Source organism: Ptychodera flava (assembly GCF_041260155.1).
Source record: "Ptychodera flava strain L36383 chromosome 23 unlocalized genomic scaffold, AS_Pfla_20210202 Scaffold_23__1_contigs__length_28996876_pilon, whole genome shotgun sequence".
Lineage (NCBI taxonomy): Eukaryota > Metazoa > Hemichordata > Enteropneusta > Ptychoderidae > Ptychodera > Ptychodera flava.
Window position 1 is genome coordinate 17,024,764 of NW_027248277.1, and position 20,636 is coordinate 17,045,399.

The window sequence follows — 20,636 nt, forward strand, 5'->3', positions numbered from 1 at the left end:
ATTTGCCATGTTGTGTATAAACCCTGACACAATGCCCACCCTTGTCTGTCACATAGACATTGCCATCTACAGGACTAATCCCAATACCACATGGATTTTTCAACTCATTTTGTCCAAAGCATCTGATGACATGTCCATTCTCATCACTGACAACTACTTGATTATTGTTGTCATCTAAACTATAGTATGTATTATCACTTGATATAGCTATATCACGTGGTGTGAAATACTTCTCAAACTGTTTAAATTCCAAAATTTTCTTAAATTTCCCTCTCTAGTGGTTATCTGTAACCTATTATTTTTCTTGTCAGCAGTTACAATGTCTCTGTCTTTGTTTATGGCCACACTCTGGGGATAGTTGTACTGTCCCTCAGCACTTCCTTGACTGCCAATGGTCTTCACCAATCCTTTGATGACAGGTATGATGACATGACAGCCTGGTATTGGTTGATCTCCTATTGTCATGGTAACTTGATATTTTCCATCAGATTGTCCAGCCACTGTAACTCTGTATGTACCATCTCTGTTATCAGCTACATTGATGTCTTCCCATGATGCATCAGGTTTTCTTACCTTGGCTTTCACTTGTTGTTTTGGGATGACTTGTTTTCCTGTGGAATCTCTGGTTGTGATCAGTAGGTCTGCAGAGTCACCTTTCAGGAGTTGTTTTGGAATGTTTTCAACTGTACACTTGGAGATTTCAATGTCATATTGAGATTCAAGAACTCCGAGAATTCCATGCTTAGAGAATTCATCATTTGGTGTGAATATGAAGTCCTCATGTTCAGCTTTTGCTATAGTTTCCATGGTAATCAGTTGTTTGATACGAGAGCCAACGTCACCCTTTGTTGAGAGAAGTTGAGCAGCATTCCCATGATGCATCAGTGTCTCTATATAATTGCCTGCACTCTTAATGTTACCATGTTTTAATTCCATCTCATCAATATCAGCAGCTGCTCTTTTAATTTTCATTTTGTAATTGTTTTTCAGTTCATCTATCAGTCTCTGCTCTTCTCTCTTTATTTTCTTGATGATTTCTTCTGCTTTCATTCTCACCTTCCTTTCTTCTCTGCTGCACTGCTCTGTAAGATCAGTGTGTATCTGCTTGGCCAGGGTTTTGTTCTTTTCAGCTTCCTGTTCTTTCACTTTCAGTTTGTCAGCCATGGCTTTCAATTCTGTAAGATACTCATCTGCTGCATCTTTCAAGTCTCTGTGTACATGTTCTGGTATGCGGTGTTTGACTATGGTGCAGTTTGAACAGACAGGTACCTGACAGGTTTCACAGTAGAATTCAATTTTGTTCTCAGTATGGACACTGCAATATTCCACTGCTTGTAGTGTTACTGGACTGGTTGTCATAGCTGTTTCATATTCTCCAATGGTCATCAGTTGATGTGTCTTTGTGACTGGTAGATTTTTATGTGCCTTGACACAAATGTGACAAAGATAATGTTTGCACTCCACACATCTGTGAGTTGCTGTATTTTCTTGACAAGCTTCACATTTGATCTCAGTTCCCTGCATAGACTCCAGTCGTTGCTTGAATATCTCCATCAGATTGCTCATAAAGAAGTTGCCTTTTATAGCTGGCACTCCTCCAACAGGAAGCTGATATTGTTGTCGACATTCTGGACAGTTTAGAGATCCAGTCTTCTCAACCAGTGTGACTAAACACTGCTCACAGAATGTATGCAGACATGGTAGAATTTTAGGAGACTTGAACTGCTCCAGACAGATGGTACAACACAGGAAATCTTCACCGATTCTTCCAAAACTTTGCGTTCAGAAGCAGCAGCCATTGTGCATAGGTGTGTCAGTAAACCAACTACAGACAGGTTACAGAGCTGTTAGCAGATAGGACCCCTCAAGTTATTGTTGCAAATACTGTTCATGGCCTCAAAATGACCCATTGATGGATATTTTCTTAACAATGTAAATTCTATATTTAATGCTGTTCAGTAACATAGGGAGTTCTTGATGACGTACTGCATGTGACATAAGGTGAGAGGTCATTTTCTCAACAATACTTTTTAAGATGTATATCAGCATGGTGTGATCTGAACTGAATGAATAATGTGTGACACCTTTATTTGTACTCCAGGTTTCTATTGACCCTTGTACAGCAATTGTTTGGTCAAGTTATGTTTTCTTGTGTGCTGAGTTGTCCCTCTACAGAGTAAAATGGGTAAACAACAGATGAGAAATGAAAGAAAACATTGTTATGAGTCACATTTATAAAATATGGTTTTGTCATGTATTTAAGCAATCTATTTTGCTGTTGCATCTAAGAGTAATGGTATGCGGTCATTGGTCCATACCATAACACTCAACCCTTCCAATGTCAAACATTGGAAAAATCCAATTGTTGACTTGCCGATTATGGATGTCAACATTGTGATATGGGGGTGAAAGGGTTACACATACGAAAGCGAATTCTGATATTTTAGCAATTCTTTGTCCTTTTTGCTGCAGTTAAATTGACATTAACTTAGTGGGTATGGTTATATTCACTCACCTTTGAAGATACACTGATAAAAACATATTTCTGCTCACTCGATTCTTAGAATATTATACAATTATATTTAATAATAACTATTTCTCTTTCCCTTCTAGATACATAGTGCAAACCGTAGGCCATCACCTCCACGTACTCCTCCAGGGTCATCGATACGACGATCTGCTTCTCCCGACCAGACGCCTATTCCTCCAGATACGCCGGTTGGTATGGTAACAAAAGTGACGCGGTCTCCATCTCAGTCGACGACGCATAGCTTGATGCCTGTACCAGCAGAATCTTGAACTTAACCTATGAACTCTGACCTGCTACACCTGGCAACTTAATACCAGTGCAAGCAGAATCTTGAACTTTGATGTAATGTGACTGGTAACCTTTGAACTCTGACCTCAAATGAGGGTTCTGTCAGCCAATGTTATTGTGAATGATGATTCCTCTCAGCAGAGAATGTTATATTAATGTAGTTCGTAGGCTTTGTGCACGCGTTACAGAGATGTTTATGAACTTTGAACCTTAAACTTTTACTTCTAAATAATGTAAATGAACGTGACCGTCCAGCTTTTCTTTTCTAAGGAAAGGATTTTAGAAAAAACCAAGATGTTCATACTCCAATGGCTTCAAAATGAACCCCCACTAGTAGTTGACCTAGAGAGTTTGGAAAAATTTCAGTGTCTGACTCTCTGCTCCTAAGGCACATTCTAAAGACCACAACTTCACACAAAAATCCAACGCAGAAGAGCCTGGAGCCAAGGAGGTGAAAAACGTACTTTCCAGAAAAATTAAATTTAAAAATGTTTATGAATCATGTGTACAAATATCTAATGATAGAAAATTTGTTGCACATGGTTCAGAAATAAAATGTTTTTTAGTATTGTAAAAAATAATTGTAGGGTATTTTTACATGTCCTCTCAGTGTCATGTTTATGTACACACCATTCACAGGATCATAGTGTTTTTTGCTGTTAACCCTTTCACAACTCGCATTGTGGTACAACCCAATTGTTTTATTTGCAAAGCTGGACCTTACACTGACCCTTCACACTTGACATTGGGGTGAAAGGGTTCAATACTCATGTAAAAAGGACACATTCAAAGTATTTCAGATATTTAAAACAAATTGCATCCGGAAGTCCAGGAAAATTCCCTATGGTTGCCATGGTCATGTTTATCATAAAAATGAGTTTTTTTATCAGATAGCTGTATGTTTGAAAATAAAATTTTTTGCAAATGCCATACTTTTAGAAAACAAGTTTTGATGAACTGTGAAGGGGTCATTCTCTGAGAAAAGTTAGCACATTAATTTCATTTGTCATTTCCATTTGGAAAAATCAGTATCCTTTTGTTGCATAAAACAGGTGCAACTAGTCTCCCTACTTTTCATAACATTATTCTGTATGGCTGAAGACACAATCAGTGGAAATTTTAAAAATGCTATCTCCTCTTAATCTAGTATAGTTTGCCAAATCATTGAATTCAGAAGTTTTAAAAAAAGTTGCTAGTCTTAGCCCTATGACTTTGTCTACACATGGAAGACACAGTATGTATCTCCAACGGTACAAATCATAGTGAATCATGGGATATCTCCAGTACTGTGTGCTAGATTATTCAAACGTAAAAACAGAAAACAGCAAAACAAAACAAAAGTACACCTGCAATGGAAGAGGTTGTTTTTCATGTAAAACAACAATAAAAGAGGTTGTTTTCCATGTAGAACACAAGTTCTAACACCTTTCCAATTAAAAAGTAATGTAACAACTTCCTTTACAAAAATATTTTAGAGCACTGCCAAACCGCTATGGTAGCGGATACAAAGAATTCAATTAAAATGATCACCAATATATAGTAATTGTGATGTTAAATGTGCCATTGATACCAGTATATGAGTTGGGGGCTTTGTATGCCGCATTTCAGTTCTTGTTTGTGTCTGTTCAACTCTGGATCATCTAACTAACCAGTGCCTCTGTAGAATCTGTTCAAGGTAACATTCATACACATTTTGTGCACTTTAAAAAAAAAGTGAATCAGCAATGTGGATTTCAAAATAGACACATGGCAAGCTTTTGTAGCAGTCGTCAGCCAAACCTAGGCCAACACAAGATTTTGTGGCATTTTAGTTCTTGTTTGTGTCTGTTCAACTCTGGGATATAAGTTCACTGGTGCCTCTGTAGAATCTGTTCAAGGTAATGTTCATACACATTTTGTAGCACTGTTTTGTTGTTTGTTAAAAAATTGTATTAAGAATGTGGATTTTGAAATAGAAATATGGCAAGATTTTGTAGCCAGACTAATAATAATGCCACACAATATTTTGAAATGGAGGATCTTGGAAACTTTCAAAAGGGCAGCCGAGATTTTGTACCAAAATTTAGCTTATCATTTGCTCATGAATGCAAGAAGGCTAGTTGTAGGTAAGTGACTGCACAAAGGAGTTAAAGTTCACAGTTTATAGGCAATTTCTGTAGATAAAGTAAACTTTCATATTGCAATTGCTATAGGTGTCCCAGCTCAAAATCAGCTCCAAGCTGTTACACGTATCAAAGTCAGCTATTAAAACCAATTTGATTGATGCAGGATTTTACTTCAACAAGTTAGGATTTTAGTTAAATAGTCAAGAATTGATTTCTATACAAAAACTAATTAAGTTTCTTTTTCTAAGTTTCAAGTCGTTGTTTGTAACATATCATGCTTGCGAGTTCATCTCTGGTACACCACAGGACGATTGGGGGGTGGGGGGTTGGGGGGTGCGCTTAATAATAATAATAATAATAAATACTTTATTGATCTCCGTAGAGAAATGACAATATCTGCTTCAAAGCAATCCGGCAACAAAGAATAAAAAGTCAAACACGTTCACACACAAACAAAAAAATGTGATGAAAACAAACTTGGTTAAAAATCTGCTCTGCTTGATTTGAGATTGTAGTTTAAAATAGCTCTTGGTATAAAGGAATGCTTAAAATGCTGTGTGTGTGCAAAGGGCACTCTAAATCTACCACTTCTTTCGATATGATGACTATCAAATTCTTTGTACAAGGGATGTGTCTCATCACTGAGGATGGCACTTCTCTTATAAACCATTTTGTCTATGTAAATTTCATCAAAGGAGCATAATTTCCGCCAAACCACTTTACTAGCTTTTTTAATTACTTTTTCCAATCTAGTTTTCTCCTGGACTGAGATGTTACCAGCCCAACAAACAGCTCCAAACATTAAAACACTTTTGTACAGTAGATGAATAAAAAGTGTACAAAATACTAGGATTTACCTCAAAAGACCGTAACTTACGCAAGCGATACAGTCGTGGTTGAGCTTTTTTAATGATATTTGAAGTGTTTTCCTTCCAGTTTAACTTATTGTCCAAAATTTGACCAAGATATCTGTAAGTACACACTCTGTCGACTGTTTTCCCCTTTAATGCACACTGGTTGTGGCTCATCGTGCCTACGACTAAAATCAATCACCATGTCTTTAGTTTTAGTAACATTGAGGTATAGAAAATTTTGATCGCACCATTTCACAAAATTATCAATTTCACACCTGTAATAACTATCATCATTGTTAGATATACAGCCAGCTAAGCTTCAGCGAATTTCAACAAGGGGCATGAGTCATGACTAGGTCTCGCGTCTGCTGTATACAAGAAACAAGAATGGGGTGCACCTGTCTTTGTGTATAGAATCTTGGAAAGAATGGTGCCATGCTTACCAGAACCAAGTCTAACACACTGGGGCCTGTTGGTGAGATAAACAAAAATCCATGCGACTGTTGAAGGAGACATATTCATTTCCCGCAACTTTTGGACTAAGATATGTGGTTGGATAGTGTTAAATGCGCTAGAAAAATCGAAAAACATCAGACGGACAGAATTTCCACGTCGATCCAAGTGTGAATAAACTCAATGTATTTAACACCTGTAATATGGCGTCATCAACACCTCGCTTTGTTCTATATGCAAATTGAAGTGGCTCAATAAATTGAGAAACTTTTCCTTGTAGATGGTTTAACCCTTTCACCACCATGGTTTGTCCCAAATCCATTGTTTTCTATGGTAAAGTTGGATCTGTATACAGGGAACTGGGGGTGAAAGGGTTAAAACAATCCTCTCACAGACCTTCATCACCGCTGACGTAAGAGCAACTGGTCTGAAATCATTCAAAGTGGTTGCGGAAGGCTTTTTAGGGACTGGAATAATGCATGACATTTTCCAGGTATGTGGCACCTGACATAATTTGAAACATAGGTTAAAAATAAAACTAAAAATATTTGCTAATTGGCTTTTATACAATATAATGGGACACACCCACCTTGAATAACAGAGAAGAACAAGTTTACATTCCCATGAAATAAATGTTTGTAATTTTTCCAGATATTATGCTCTGGCTTGCGAGAATGACATTAACTTGAAATTCCATCCCTGTGTTAAACCTTTGGGGGAAAATTGAGGATTTTTGATTTTCAAACACATAAGTCAGTGAAAAGTTTACTTAACTGGCTTCAAAATAAGATACAACAAGCTGTTGACCAACATGTATTGTGAAAGTTTCATAGTCTGATAGTTCTACCATAATACTACACAAGTATCAGGAAATATAAGGTTTGATCCTTTCCAAAATTCTCAGTTACTTGTCACTGAAACAATCTGAAATAATATTCATCAAAAGTCATCTGTTTTTCACCTTTACTTAAAAGAGATTCATTATCATAACAGATTCCTTGTCTCTTTGTTTGACCAATATCAATCAACAAAACATGATCTGGTACAATTTATTGTGATGTTATCACTGTACAAACACTTTGATGCAGTGGTTGTCGGTATCAGTTAAAACCACCCTGCAAGGTACATCATCTGTCAGTGCTATACCAATGGGGCAGTTCAGCCCATCACTATCACTATCAATACGACACACAAACTTACCACAACTCTCAAACTTAAGTAGACTACTAGGATATTCAGTAGTAACATAGACATATTTATCATTTTCAATTGCTATTCCCCCTGGATATCTCATCTTACCATCCCCACTCTGACAATCAAAGGAATACAAATACTGGTCATGTGCATTGAATACCTGGATACGTTTGTTATTGCGGTCTGCTACAAATACCATTCCAGTAGTTGAAATGACTACACCCAAGGGCCAATAGAATTGCCCTTGACCTTTACCTTGTGACCCAAATGATCTGAGGTATTTTCCATGTTGTGTATAAACCCTGACACAATGCCCAATCCTGGTTGTCACATAGACATTGCCATCTACAGGACTAATCCCAATACCCCATGGATCTTTCAATTCATTTTGTCCAAAGCATCTGATGACATGTCCATTTTCATCACTGACAACTACATGCCTATTGTTGCCATCTAAACTATGGTATTTATTATCACTTGATATAGCTATATCACGTGGTCTGAAAGGCTTTTTAAACTGTTTGAATTCCAAAATGTTCTTAAATGTTCCCTCTCTATTGGTAATCTGCAACTTATTATTGTCATGATCTACAGTTACAAAGTCTCTGTCTTTGTTTATGGCCACGCTATAGGGACTTTTGTACTGTTCCTCAGCACTTCCTTTACTACCAATGATCTTCACCAATCCTTTGATAACAGGTATGATGACAGGACAACCTGGTATTGGTTGATCTCCTATTGTCATGGTAACTTGGTATTTTCCATCCAATTTTCCAGCCACTGTAACTCTGTATGTACCATCTCTGTTATCAGCTATATTGATGTCTTCCCATGATGCATCAGGTTTTCTTACCTTGGCTTTCACTGTTGTATAATTGGGATGACTTGTTTTCCTGTGGAATCTCTGGTTGTGATCAGTAGTTCTGCAGAGTCACCTTTCCAGAGTTGCTTTGGAATGTTTTGAACCGTACACTTTGAGATTTCAATGTAATGTTGAGATTTAAGAATTCCCAGAGTTCCATGCTCACAGAATTCATCATGTGGTTTGAATATTAAGTTCTCATTTTCCGCCTTTGCTATAGTTTCCATGGTAATTAGTTGCTTGATACGAGTGCCAACATCACCCTTTGTTGAGAGAAGTTGAGCAGCATTCCCATGATGCATCAATGTCTCTATGTAATTGCACACACTTTTAATGTTTCCATGTTTTAATTCCATTTCATCAATATCAGCAGCTGCTCTTTTAATTTTCATTTTGTAATTGTTTTTCAGTTCATCTATCAGTCTCTGCTCTTCTCTCTTTGTTTTCTTGATGATTTCTTCTGCTTTCATTCTCACCTTCCTTTCTTCTCTGCTGCACTGCTCTGTAAGATGAGTGTGTATCTGCTTGGCCAGGGTTTTGTTCTTTTCAGCTTCCTGTTCTTTCACTTTCAGTTTGTCAACCATGGCTTTCAATTCTGTAAGATACTCATCTGCTGCATCTTTCAAGTCTCTGTGTACATGTTCTGGTATGCAGTGTTTGACTATGGTGCAGTTTGTACAGACAGGTACCTGACAGGTTTCACAGTAGAATTCAATTTTGTTCTCAGTGTGGATAGAGCAATATTCAACTGCTTCTAGTGTAAGCGGATTGGTTGACTTTGCTGTTTCATATTCTCCAATGGTCTTAAGTTGATGTGTCCTTGTGAGTGGTAGATTTCTGTGTGCCTTGACACAAGTGTTACAAAGATAATATCTGCACTCCACATCACACCTGTGAGTGGCTGTATTTTCTTGACAAGCTTCACATTTGATCTCAGTTCCCTGCATAGACTGCAGTTGTTGCTTGAATATCTCAATCAGATTGCTCATGAAGAAGTTGCCTTTTATTGCTGGCACTCCTCCAATGGGAAGCTGATATTGCTGTCGACATTCTGGACAGTTTAGAGATCCAGTCTTCTCAACCAGTGTGACTAAACACTGCTCACAGAATGTATGCAGACATGGTAGAATTTTAGGAGACTTGAACTGCTCCAGACAGATGGTACAACACAGGAAATCTTCACCGATTTCTTCCAAAACTTTGCGTTCAGAAGCAGCAGCCATTGTGCACAGCTGTGTCAGGACAGGTACAGAGCTGTGAGCAGATAAGGCCCCCTAAGATGTTGTTACAAATGCTGTTCATGGCCTCATAATGACTCATTGATAGGAATGTTCTGGGCAAATGTAAATTCTATTAAACACTCTGCACTAACATAGGGACTTCTTGATGACGTAATTCTTGATCAGGTGATCCAACTGTTATGACAACTGACATGTAACTAAGGTCAGAGGTCATTTTCTCAACAATAACTTTTTACTTTACTTTACTTAACAACACACTCAAGGAGTGTGGTAAGGCAAAAATTACAAAACTCAGCAAACACTTGATGAAGCTGCTGCTGGGGGAGGAACTTAAGTACAAGAAATAAATTTGGCAAGAGGTAGTTTATCTTTGTGAGTAAAGATATACATGAACTTATTTCTGTCATTCAAATCGAGAAAGCCTGGATTTATATGCAAAATTGTGGATGAAAATGGACTATCTCGATAAGTTCTGTATTTTGGACATTCTATAACAAAGTGAAATTCATCCTCAACTATAGACTTACAAAACTTGCAGAATCTTTCATTTGCAGGAACTTTTGAAATCAGACCTTCAACCCAGTTCTATTTGTAGGTTGTGATCCGAAATTCCTAGTTTTGTCAGCCACCTCCTATAGGTAAAAGATCTTATATCTAGCAAGTAACTTTCAAATTCAAACTTTGTCTTAAATAGTCTGTAAGTTCGGAGCTTATTCCTATGCATTCCACACTTCCTTGTATCATTATGAATATTTCTCAGCCATGTTTGTTCATAAATTTCACATAAACTATCATATACATTATTAACTGTGGAATTGATATTGCAAACACAAGACCATATATCACTCCCACTGTAAGAGTTCAAAATGCTTTGTATATAATTAGACCAATCTGAATTCAACCTGGATGTATAAGCAGATCTCAGTAAGATGTCATCTGATAAAACCAATCGATGGCAGTATTTGAGCATGTGCTTTATCACCATAAAGTGAATTGGATATCTACCCAGCTCTCCAACAACACCATCAGACGGTGCATGTTTAGAGACTCCTAGGATGAATCTATAATAAGATACTAACATCATTGAGAAAGTTACACTTGTCATTAATTTCATGTCCCCATATTTCACAGCCATATGTCATAATAGGAACAATTAAACTATCAAAGAGTGATAATGCAACTTTTACAGAAAGTGAACCATTTTGAAGGCCCTTACGAAGGCTGAAAAGAGCTTTCATTGCCTTCAATTTAAGATTGTGAAAATTACCTTTAAATTTACCATTTGGGGTAATGACAAAACCAAGGTAACAGTACTCTTTCACTAAGTCAAGAGTCACCTCATTGTAAGTGAGTGTAACTCCTTTTTGTTGAACACAATAACTTTTGTCTTCTTTATGTTAATAGATAATTTCCATTCTATGGACGGCTTCAAGGATATGTAAAACCACCTTCTTGCTCTTTACGGCAAGGTTCAATGTTGGTAAGGGCGTCCACGCGATTTGAACCAACCGCCATGATTGAACCCCTACACATGACCAATATTACTACGCATACGTCAACCATCAGAGTACAGCTGGAACGTGATCGGCCTGTGACCTACACACCAACTTCAGCACAATGGATATCGAGGAGCACACGGCGCATAAACAAATGCACGTATCACAATTAAACTACTGTCAAATAGTGAAACTAAGCAGGGCATTTGCTTGTAATGTGATGTATGCTGCTGATCAACAGTAATGTGAACAGGCATGCATTGCCTACACGGAAAGGCAACTCAATATTCCAGTATCAAACTGTCTACATCTTGTGAAAACAACAACATAGCAGTGAAAATTGTAATAGTCACCAGGAAAAGTCTTCACAAATGAAAGGATAGTTGCTTCAAACAAAAGAAACTGCATGTTTCAAGCATGAAAACATCGTGGCTGTGAATGAAAATGAACAATGGCCGACGTGAGTGAGACTATTCTATTTAGGCGACGGGGTGAGCAGGGTCAAAGAATCAAGGTCGTACTGTGAAAACGTGTCATTTTCCCTACGATGCTGTCAAGGGAACTCCAGTTTCCCATTGTTTTAACATCTTTTAATGGTTTCTTTATTATCTAAAAGTAATTTTGCCAAGTTAAATGACCAAATATACTCTCCTAACCTTCCTGTATTTGAATAACACTAGGGTAGGGGCTTATACACGGATGTAATGCATTTTCTAAAATCCTCTGAAATCAGTAGGGGGGCTTATACACGAGCAGGGGCTTATACTCGGACGAGTACGGTACTTACCAAGATGTATATCAGCATGATGTGATTTGAACTGAATGAATAATGTGTGACACCTTTATTTGTACTGTAGGTTTCTATTGAACATTGTACAGCCATTGTTTGGTCAAGTTATGTTTTCTTGTGTGCTGAGTTGTCCCTCAACAACAACAGATGAAAAATGAAAGAAAACATTGTTATGACTCACATTTACAAAATATGGTTTTGTCATGTATTTAAGCAATCTATTTTGCTGTTGCATCTACGAGTATTATGAGTAAGAGTATTATGGTATACAGTCATTGGTTCACACAATAACACTCAACCCTTCCAAAGTCAAACATTATACCGTACAACCCAATTGTTGACTTGCCAATTATGGATGTCAACATTGTGATATGGCGGTGAAAGGGTTACACATACGAAAGCAAATTCTGATATTTTAGCAATACTTTGTCCTTTTTGCTGCATTTAAATTGACATTAACTTAGTGGGTATGGTTAGATTCACTCACCTTTGAAGATACACTGATAAAAACATATTTCTGCTCACTCGATTCTTAGAATATCATACAATTTATATATTAAAAACTATTTCCCTTTCCCTTCTAGATACGCATAGTGCAAATCGTAGGCCGTCACCTCCACGTACTTCTCCAGGGTCATCGATACGACGATCTGCTTCTCCCGACCAGACGCCTATTCCTCCAGATACGCCGGTTGGCATGGTAACAAAAGTTGTGACGCGGTCTCCTTCTCAGTCAACGACGCATAGCTTGACGCCTGTACCAGCAGAATCTTGAACTTAACCTATGAACTCTGACCTGCCACACCTGGCAACTTAATACCAGTGCAAGCAGAATCTTGAACTTTGATGTAATGTGACTGGTAACCTTTGAACTCTGACCTCAAATGAGGGTTCTGTCAGCCAATGTTATTGTGAATGATGATTCCTCTCAGCAGAGAATGTTATATTAATGTAGTTCGTAGGCTTTGTGCACGCGTTACAGAGATGTTTATGGACTTTGAACCTTAAACTTTTACTTCTAAATAATGTAAATGAACGTGACCGTCCAGCTTTTCTTTTCTCAGGAAAGGATTTTCGAAAAACCAAGATGTTCATACTCCAATGGCTTCAAAATGAACCCCAGCAAGTGGTAGACCAAGAGAGTGTTGGAAAAATTTCAGTGTCTGAATATCTGTCCCTGAGGTACATTCTACTTAAAGACCACAACTTCACACAAAAATCCAACGCAGAAGAGCTTGGAGCCAAGGAGGTGAAAAACGTACTTTCCAGAAAAATAAAATGTAAAAATGTTTATGAATCATGTGTACAAATATCTAATGATAGAAAATTTGTTGCACATGGACTTAAGAAATAAAATGTTTTACAGTTTTGTAAAAAAAATTGTACAATATTTTTACATCTTCCTCTCACTGTCATGTTTGTGTACATACCGTTCACAGGATCATACTGTTTTTGCTGTTAACCCTTTCACAACTCGCATTGTGGTACGGCTCTATTGTTTTCTATTGCAAAGCTGGACCTTTACACTTGACAGGGGGGTTAATACTCATGTAAAAAGGAAATATCAAGGTATTTTAGATTTTTATATCAAATTGCATCCAAAATGTCCAGGAAAATTCCCTTTGGATATCATTTTTATCATGAAAATTAGTTTTTTATTAGATAGCTGTATGTCTTAAAATAAAATGTTTTGCATTCTTCTTGGATGTCTTGTCAACATGGCCTAACCCTTGTATGTAGAGACAAAACTGTGTTAGGGAGCCTTTCATAGAAAACAAGTGGCAGCATACTCCCTAGGATAACATTTAATTGTAATACAGCTTAGTATGACCCCATTATCTTGCTGTCAACCCCTGTTTTGTAGTGGTATGGCCCCTTTGACCAAAGAAAACAATGAGAATATTTCATTATTCAAGAAGCAAAGGTTGTGTTAAGCCTATTGCTTGACTTACAACTTGCACACACGTGATATTTATTCAGCACTTTCTTTGAAATGAAAAAAATTGTGTATAGGAATTTACCATACAGTCAAATATTGTAAAAAGTGTAATTTTACAGGAATCAAATCTTTACTGGAAATCTTGTCCCAAACTTTGAATAAAAAAGTATTTTTGTGCATCAGGTCAATCGTGACTTTGTTGTTGTCTGATATTGATTGCGCTTTTAAAGTTGTCTGTCGGTCACTATTTTGGGGGTGTCTTGTGGTTTAAAGGTTACTGTGTGATTTTAGGATAAATTCTGAAAGGTTTCTTCAATGCATTAGAGTACCTGTAACAACGTAGGACAACAGAGAAGAACAGTTCAATTATCATACTTGGACTTAAACCAGATACAAAATATTCTTGATGATAGAAAAGTAGACCTATCAATTGACCATGCACAGACAAGGGAGTGTTTGCATTGTTCTGCCTATGAACTAATTTTTTTGCTTGCCGTCCTCAAGTGGGTTAGTTTTCATGCAAAATGATGAAAAGAAACAACGTTTTATAAGCTATTACAAATCAGAAAGTTATTTTCTTTACCCAACCGAGAAATACGATTTGGAAAATTAATATTTACATTGTCTTTTACTTGTGTGTTTGGGAGGGAAGGTTGGAGGGAAAATCCTAGTTCTTGATGTTCACCCTTGAGGGCATAACGTCAATAAAGTTATAAAGTCTTCACGATAAAGGAAGCCCCTTTTAGTTGTCGAACATGTTCTCACAACACCAGTAATATTGAAAAGACAAATACAGACAATAAAGCAAATTCAACTTGGATGGGTTTTTTTCGTCATGAACAACAACGATACTTCAAGGCCCGGCGATTTCATTCGCATTTGTGGCGAAACCAAACAGATGAACGTTAGCAGCATCAAAACAGCGCCACCTACGACTTGACCATAGTAGTTGCGGGCTTGGCAAAACATACTATAAACAAGAGTTTTCATAAGGGTGGACCATTTGATATCCTGGGGGGGGGCTTGGAAGATTTGGGGAAAAAAAAAGATGCCAGGTGGAGTTGCTCGAAAAAAAAAATCTGGCTTTAAGTGGCTGATGGAAAAAAAAATTATGGACCATTGCGACTCGGAAAAAAAATCTTGGCAATTGTTCGATGCACACTGCAGCATCAATAAAAATCAAGCAGTAGCTCTAGAGTTTTATAAAGCATAAACCATTTCAAGCTTGAGGAACAATACTGAATATGAACAATTGTACAGTATACATGACCTTCTGATTAGAGGAAGTATGCTGAAATTGAAATTGCTCACCAGTGTTTTCCAGAAATGTGTAAATCTGAATGTAAGGATTTTGTCAAAATACCACAAGAAGAGAGACAGCCTGCAAACATTTTACTATTATCGTTTGCGCATAGAAAACTCATAACAATGAAAAATGCGTAGAGACTCAATCCAATGCGTAATATTATTACGCATTGGATCGACTCTCTACACATTTTTTCATTGTTATGAGTTTTCTATATACGCATGTTTTATTCGTAAATGCGAACACTGTTATAGTGAATTATCTTACCAATGTTTTTCTTAACAAAAGCGAATGTGTTTTGATTAGAATTGAATGAGTTTGATGGTTTTGGGGAAACTACTATGTGGTAATGAAGAATGGGAAATGGGCAATGAAATGAGCAGACAGCAGGTGATTTAAGATTAAATGTTACATCTTCACTGCAAATAAAACCATAAGTGTGTCATAAATAATACAAACAAAACAAAATCATGTTTGTTTGTTTTGTTGTATGTGAGCCACGTCTAAGACACACAACAAAAGTACTGTTTCAGTCAGTAAATGTCACCTCAGATGCCACCAGAGAAAACCATTTCCACTCCAAAATTTCATTTTTCGCCTTGCGAGAGGGGGGACACCCCCCTCTCGCGCTCTCCCCCCCTCGTTCGCTACGCTCACTCGCCACTCAGTCGCTTCGCTCCCTCGCAGTCCACCCGTCTACTTTCTTAAATTACCCGGCTACTTTCAATGTAAGGACAACAATAACAAGTAAATGCCATAAATGTACATGATTTTACAAATATGTTTTTGTAAAGTGAATCAAAAATGTACATGTATTTACATAACTTCATTTAGTTTCTTGAATATAGTCTGTGTGCGATAGAACAGCATCTTGTTACTGGGTGTGAAAAACCAAGCAAACAAACATTGCACCGAAATTTGGTAAAAAAAAAATATATCTCGAAGAAGGAAAGTGAAAAAAAAAGTTGCCAGCATATGCCCTGTAGAAAAAAAATAATTCATGGTGAAGCACGTGGGAAAAAAATAATGGCTCTCCACCAATCTTCCAAGCCCCCCCCCAGGGTATCAAATGGTCCACCCCTAAGTGTTAGACGATATGGACATTTCAAAAGTATTTTCACAGGTAATGAATTATTTTGCTTTCCTCTCTGAAACTGCTGCAATAATACCTTGCCATCGTCATATCACAATATCATCTTCGAAGTTCTGTGGTCCTCGATTTACCGCTTGCAACATGCATTTCTGAGACTTCGTCTTTTGTGAAAATGATATCTTTCCCAAGGAATAGAAAGGAAAAAGCCCCACAGCAAATAGCTGAAAAAGTTCAAAAATGCTTTTTTTCCTCACTTACATCCGTCGCTTTCGCATCGTACCGCGCCAATTAATGGTTTATCTTTGCTGGAAAAATGATTTTTAAGAAGTACAAGTAATAGACATAATAAACAGGCTGATAAATGTTCACTGTCCTTCCAATTAAAATAGTTTAATTTCGCATGCAGGGAAGGGAGGATAAGACACGCGAAGAACAGTTTAGGGTACTCGGAAACTGAGCATCTGAGAAAACAAGTGTAATTTTTCATAATCCTCGATTCTTTGCACAGTGGCACGTAAAATATTCCTTGCTTCTTGTCGGAAAAAACGCGCGCATTAGCCGTGGCGCACAATTTTATCAGTGAAAAGCGGACGCGCTTAATTTCAGTCCGGGTGCAAAAGCGCGTACTAGGTGCACACATACATATATTTTCACAACTTTTACCGACAAAAACGACAAGAAATGCCGTTGCAATCTTTCAGAATAAGTAAACATCGAACAATTATGGGTTCAAATTTTTGTTTGTTTTTAAAAGTAAACTTATAGGTTAGGCGGCAACTGTTTCATATTTCGCAAAATAGCGTTTCCCTTACCGGTGCAAGTTACTAACATACCATTTTAATTGTTATGCCACAGTCCCTCCACAAAAGGGACCGTGGTTATGCTGTTGTCATATAAAACTTAAATACGTGAATTTACAACTCGGTGAAAGTTCCGTATGCAAATTTTAACTTGAAATTTGAGCTAAAGTTTACATGACCCCGGGTCACACGTCACAGTGTATCGGTCCATTCAACACGTCGCGGCCATTTTTGGAACTTCAGCAGATAGAAAGTAAGAGTGATCGAGTGTCGTAGCCGGGTAGCCCCTCTCAGCATCTCAACTTTGTCGCTGCATTTTGGTGAGTTAAAATATTTATATGGAGTTCTACAAATTTCTGTAATCCGTTGTTGTAGAGTTGTAATCGTGTAAATTAGTGAAAGTTGTCTGAGCCGAGCGTACGTTGTGAAGAAAAGCGTCAATGAGTCCTTTGTATGTACTGAAAGATGACAGACATGTGTATTGACTATTGTTTGGTATTTGGCCAGAATCAAAACAAAGCAGACGTTTAACTTTGAGCATTTGTTGACGTGGTGCATGGTTAATAGGCACTGGACTTTTAATATGCCTGCGTTTTCCGAGTTTGATGGGCAAATGCAGGCCAACGTACACTACAGATCTCGCAGAGTCACTAGTCATATCGTTTGTCTGAAAGAATCTAGTACCAGTCTGTCGCACCGATTTTTCTGCTCATTTGACACTTTCTAAAAGACCTGCTTTTATTACGTAATGGGCTCTGAGATAAACAAACGTTTTATGTCCAGCTTTTCAGCGAAAGGTAGTTTAGTTAGCGCATCAATCTGTCCAGCTCCAGACATCATCACGAGGTCCAATTCGGCCCTATTCCGATTCGTTACTTCAAACCGCAAGCCAGACGAAGGTTGTTGAGCATTGAGTAAAGGTCTATATAACTAGTTTATAGTACCGAAGTGGTGAATGTTGTCAGGTGTAAACGTTCATCAGGACAGCCATGCAACATGAAAATAATATTCATAAATATTGCTAGAGTTACTGTTGTACTTGATAACTGTTGTACTTTGCATCGCAGGTCTCTCCCCCCCCCCGTAATTCCTAAAACGTATAGAGTGGTGTTTGTGGCCAGTGAAGACGCTAATAGGCTGTAACACAAGGAGTGAAAATCTGTACAATTTTTGTTGATGCACAGTCTGCTGATGCAGTTACCATAGAAACTGAATAGTGATATTATTTATTTTCTAAAACTTTGTATCAAAAAAAAAACATTATCCCCTGAATATTTTTCAGTTATTGTATCAACTGCATTGGTTGTTTCCTGACAGTTTGGAATTCCGTCCAAGTACAGTGTAGTTTGGGCCTTTCTTTGTCCCTGTCTTGACACACAAGAGTATCATGTTTCAACAGCTGTCTTAATTGCTCTCTTGTGTATTTTCCTGTCAAATTTTATTTTTCTGTTTATGTTTTATTTGAGTTGATATCTATATCTTCCATTGGCTCCAAACATGGTATTGCATCAAGATATTTTCCTGTTTTAAATATCTATTGCGAATTTTTCAATTATTTCAGATTTTGAAAATGCATGAAATCACAAAGTTCTAAATGTATTTGTTTCATATTCTTATTTCACAATTAATAGATATCTTAATATAGAAATATTATTACCAATAATTATATTTATGTAGTCTATGATATGGGAAGATGTAGTATTGATGAACACAAAGTCCAATATTTAACATTATTTAACCTTTGACCTCACAGCTGTTTAACATAAATATTTGGCTAAAACCTGACTTCTGAACACCTTACTATAATTTAGTCTTACAGTAAATGACGACTCTTCCACACACTGAACTTTGAATGATTTTTCAGAGCTGTGATTTCTGTACAGCATGGGATGAATTTTCACTGTATGCTGAGCTAACACCATGTTGCCCTTATTGTGCTCACTAAATTATATACAGGACATTCTGAAAATCATTGTTACTTTTATTTTATACTTAAAATTCAACTTTAAAAGTTGTTCGTAAAATAGTGGAATTTTTGTCCTCATACTTTCTATATGAATATATCATCTTTGACACGGTTCATCATTGACAATATCTGCCCTCTATGGTATAAATCTGGTTGCAGGGATAATCTAATATTAATTGAAATTAAAATCCAGTGAAAGGAAATGATTAGTGTATACATGCTAATTTGTATATTAACCATAATTTATTTTCTTCTTTCAATTTACAATGCAACTGAATTTCTGGCACCAATAGAAAAACCATAAAATTGATGATTTACCATGTCTGATTTCTGCTCAACTATAACAAAGAAAGAAATTTTGCTTGAATGAATGAGAAACAAAATATTTTAGCTGCATGGCCAAGTTCTTTTATTTACAACCAGGTAACTTCACACCTATAAATTACAGACTTGGTGACCACAATTTTTTTCAAAGTGTATGACATTTTTGGTAATGGAATAGGTATCCAGGATGTTGTGGTTATGCCAAGGGGAATATTTATTGCGGTATTGTTCATCAAAAAGGTTTTTTCTCACATTTATATTGCAATCAAGATTCTTGACATTCAAACATAACTTTGATCCCAATAGTCAAAGAGGAATTTGTTACACATACTTGGTGTCTGTCATACTCAACATAACAAGGTATAATATTCATTAAAGGGACCCCTCCAAATGTAATCCTCACACCCCCTGATTCCAAATGTACTGGCCCAAACTTTAATCGAAGGAAACACTATTAATAATTACAAACAATTAATCTCATTGAAGGCGTTTCAATTTTATGAAATAAGATGTATGTGTAGATAGTGACTACATATCCCGTTGGACGAGGGCCTGCTTCGCGTTTCTTACAATACTCAGAGTCGGGCCATTCATAGAATGAGAAACTGTATAAAAATCACAACTTTCTATTGTACACATCATGTGACATAGTTGTGTCAGGATTCATTTGAAAATAAACAGAAGATTCTGACCCTATAAAACTACCATCTGATTTGAATTCAAAAAGCTGTGCTGCTCGGGACAAATGGACAACATAGTATTGCAGTTCCGACATATAACGCCATTGTTGGTCCATTTTGTACAAAGTACGTCGGCATGGTTTTGTTGTCCTGCTTGATTGGAGATGACAGGGCAGCGGATGAGTGGAATGTGGCCGCTTGGAGTCAAGGACACCAGCTGACGAATCAATTACTGTGGGTGTGTCCTGTGAGTTGAAACACCTTTGACTAGGTCTAGCTGCAGTGACACAAGCCTGCAGCTTTCCCGATGTACTTGTGTAGACAGGAAAGATAGCAGAGTTTGGCATGACCCTTACCCCTTGGGGAGGGGAGGGAGGGAGGGTAGGGGAGGTTGCACTGAGCTTTGAATTTGCTACAGGTGTATCGTTGGCAGCTCAAACTAAAAATATTTCTACAATTTTTCTTTTGCATGTAAGGGAGGGGGTGTCTAAAGTCTATATTTTAACCATATAGTGATGTCAATACTCGATATTTTCTATTCTCTGTAAAATATAGGTCAAATGTGCTAATGTAAGGTCAAAGGTCACGACAGTCAAAAAGATCATCAAAATGGATCAAAAACCGTGTAAAAAAGTTTACATTGGACAAAAAGGGGTCAATACTGCAGTATATGCGTACAATACCAACTTTTGTGAAATTTAAGAAGTAATTAAAT

At 37.2% G+C, this 20,636-nt stretch overlaps 1 protein-coding gene across 1 annotated transcript; it reads right to left on the minus strand.

Annotated features, from left to right (window-relative positions):
- Positions 1–7,293: 7,293 nt before the first annotated feature.
- Positions 7,294–8,169, minus strand: LOC139123781 (tripartite motif-containing protein 2-like). Its single transcript, XM_070689934.1, has one exon. The coding sequence runs from the start codon at positions 8,167–8,169 to the stop codon at positions 7,294–7,296; it is 876 nt and encodes a 291-aa protein (XP_070546035.1).
- Between the last annotated feature and the right edge of the window lie 12,467 nt (positions 8,170–20,636).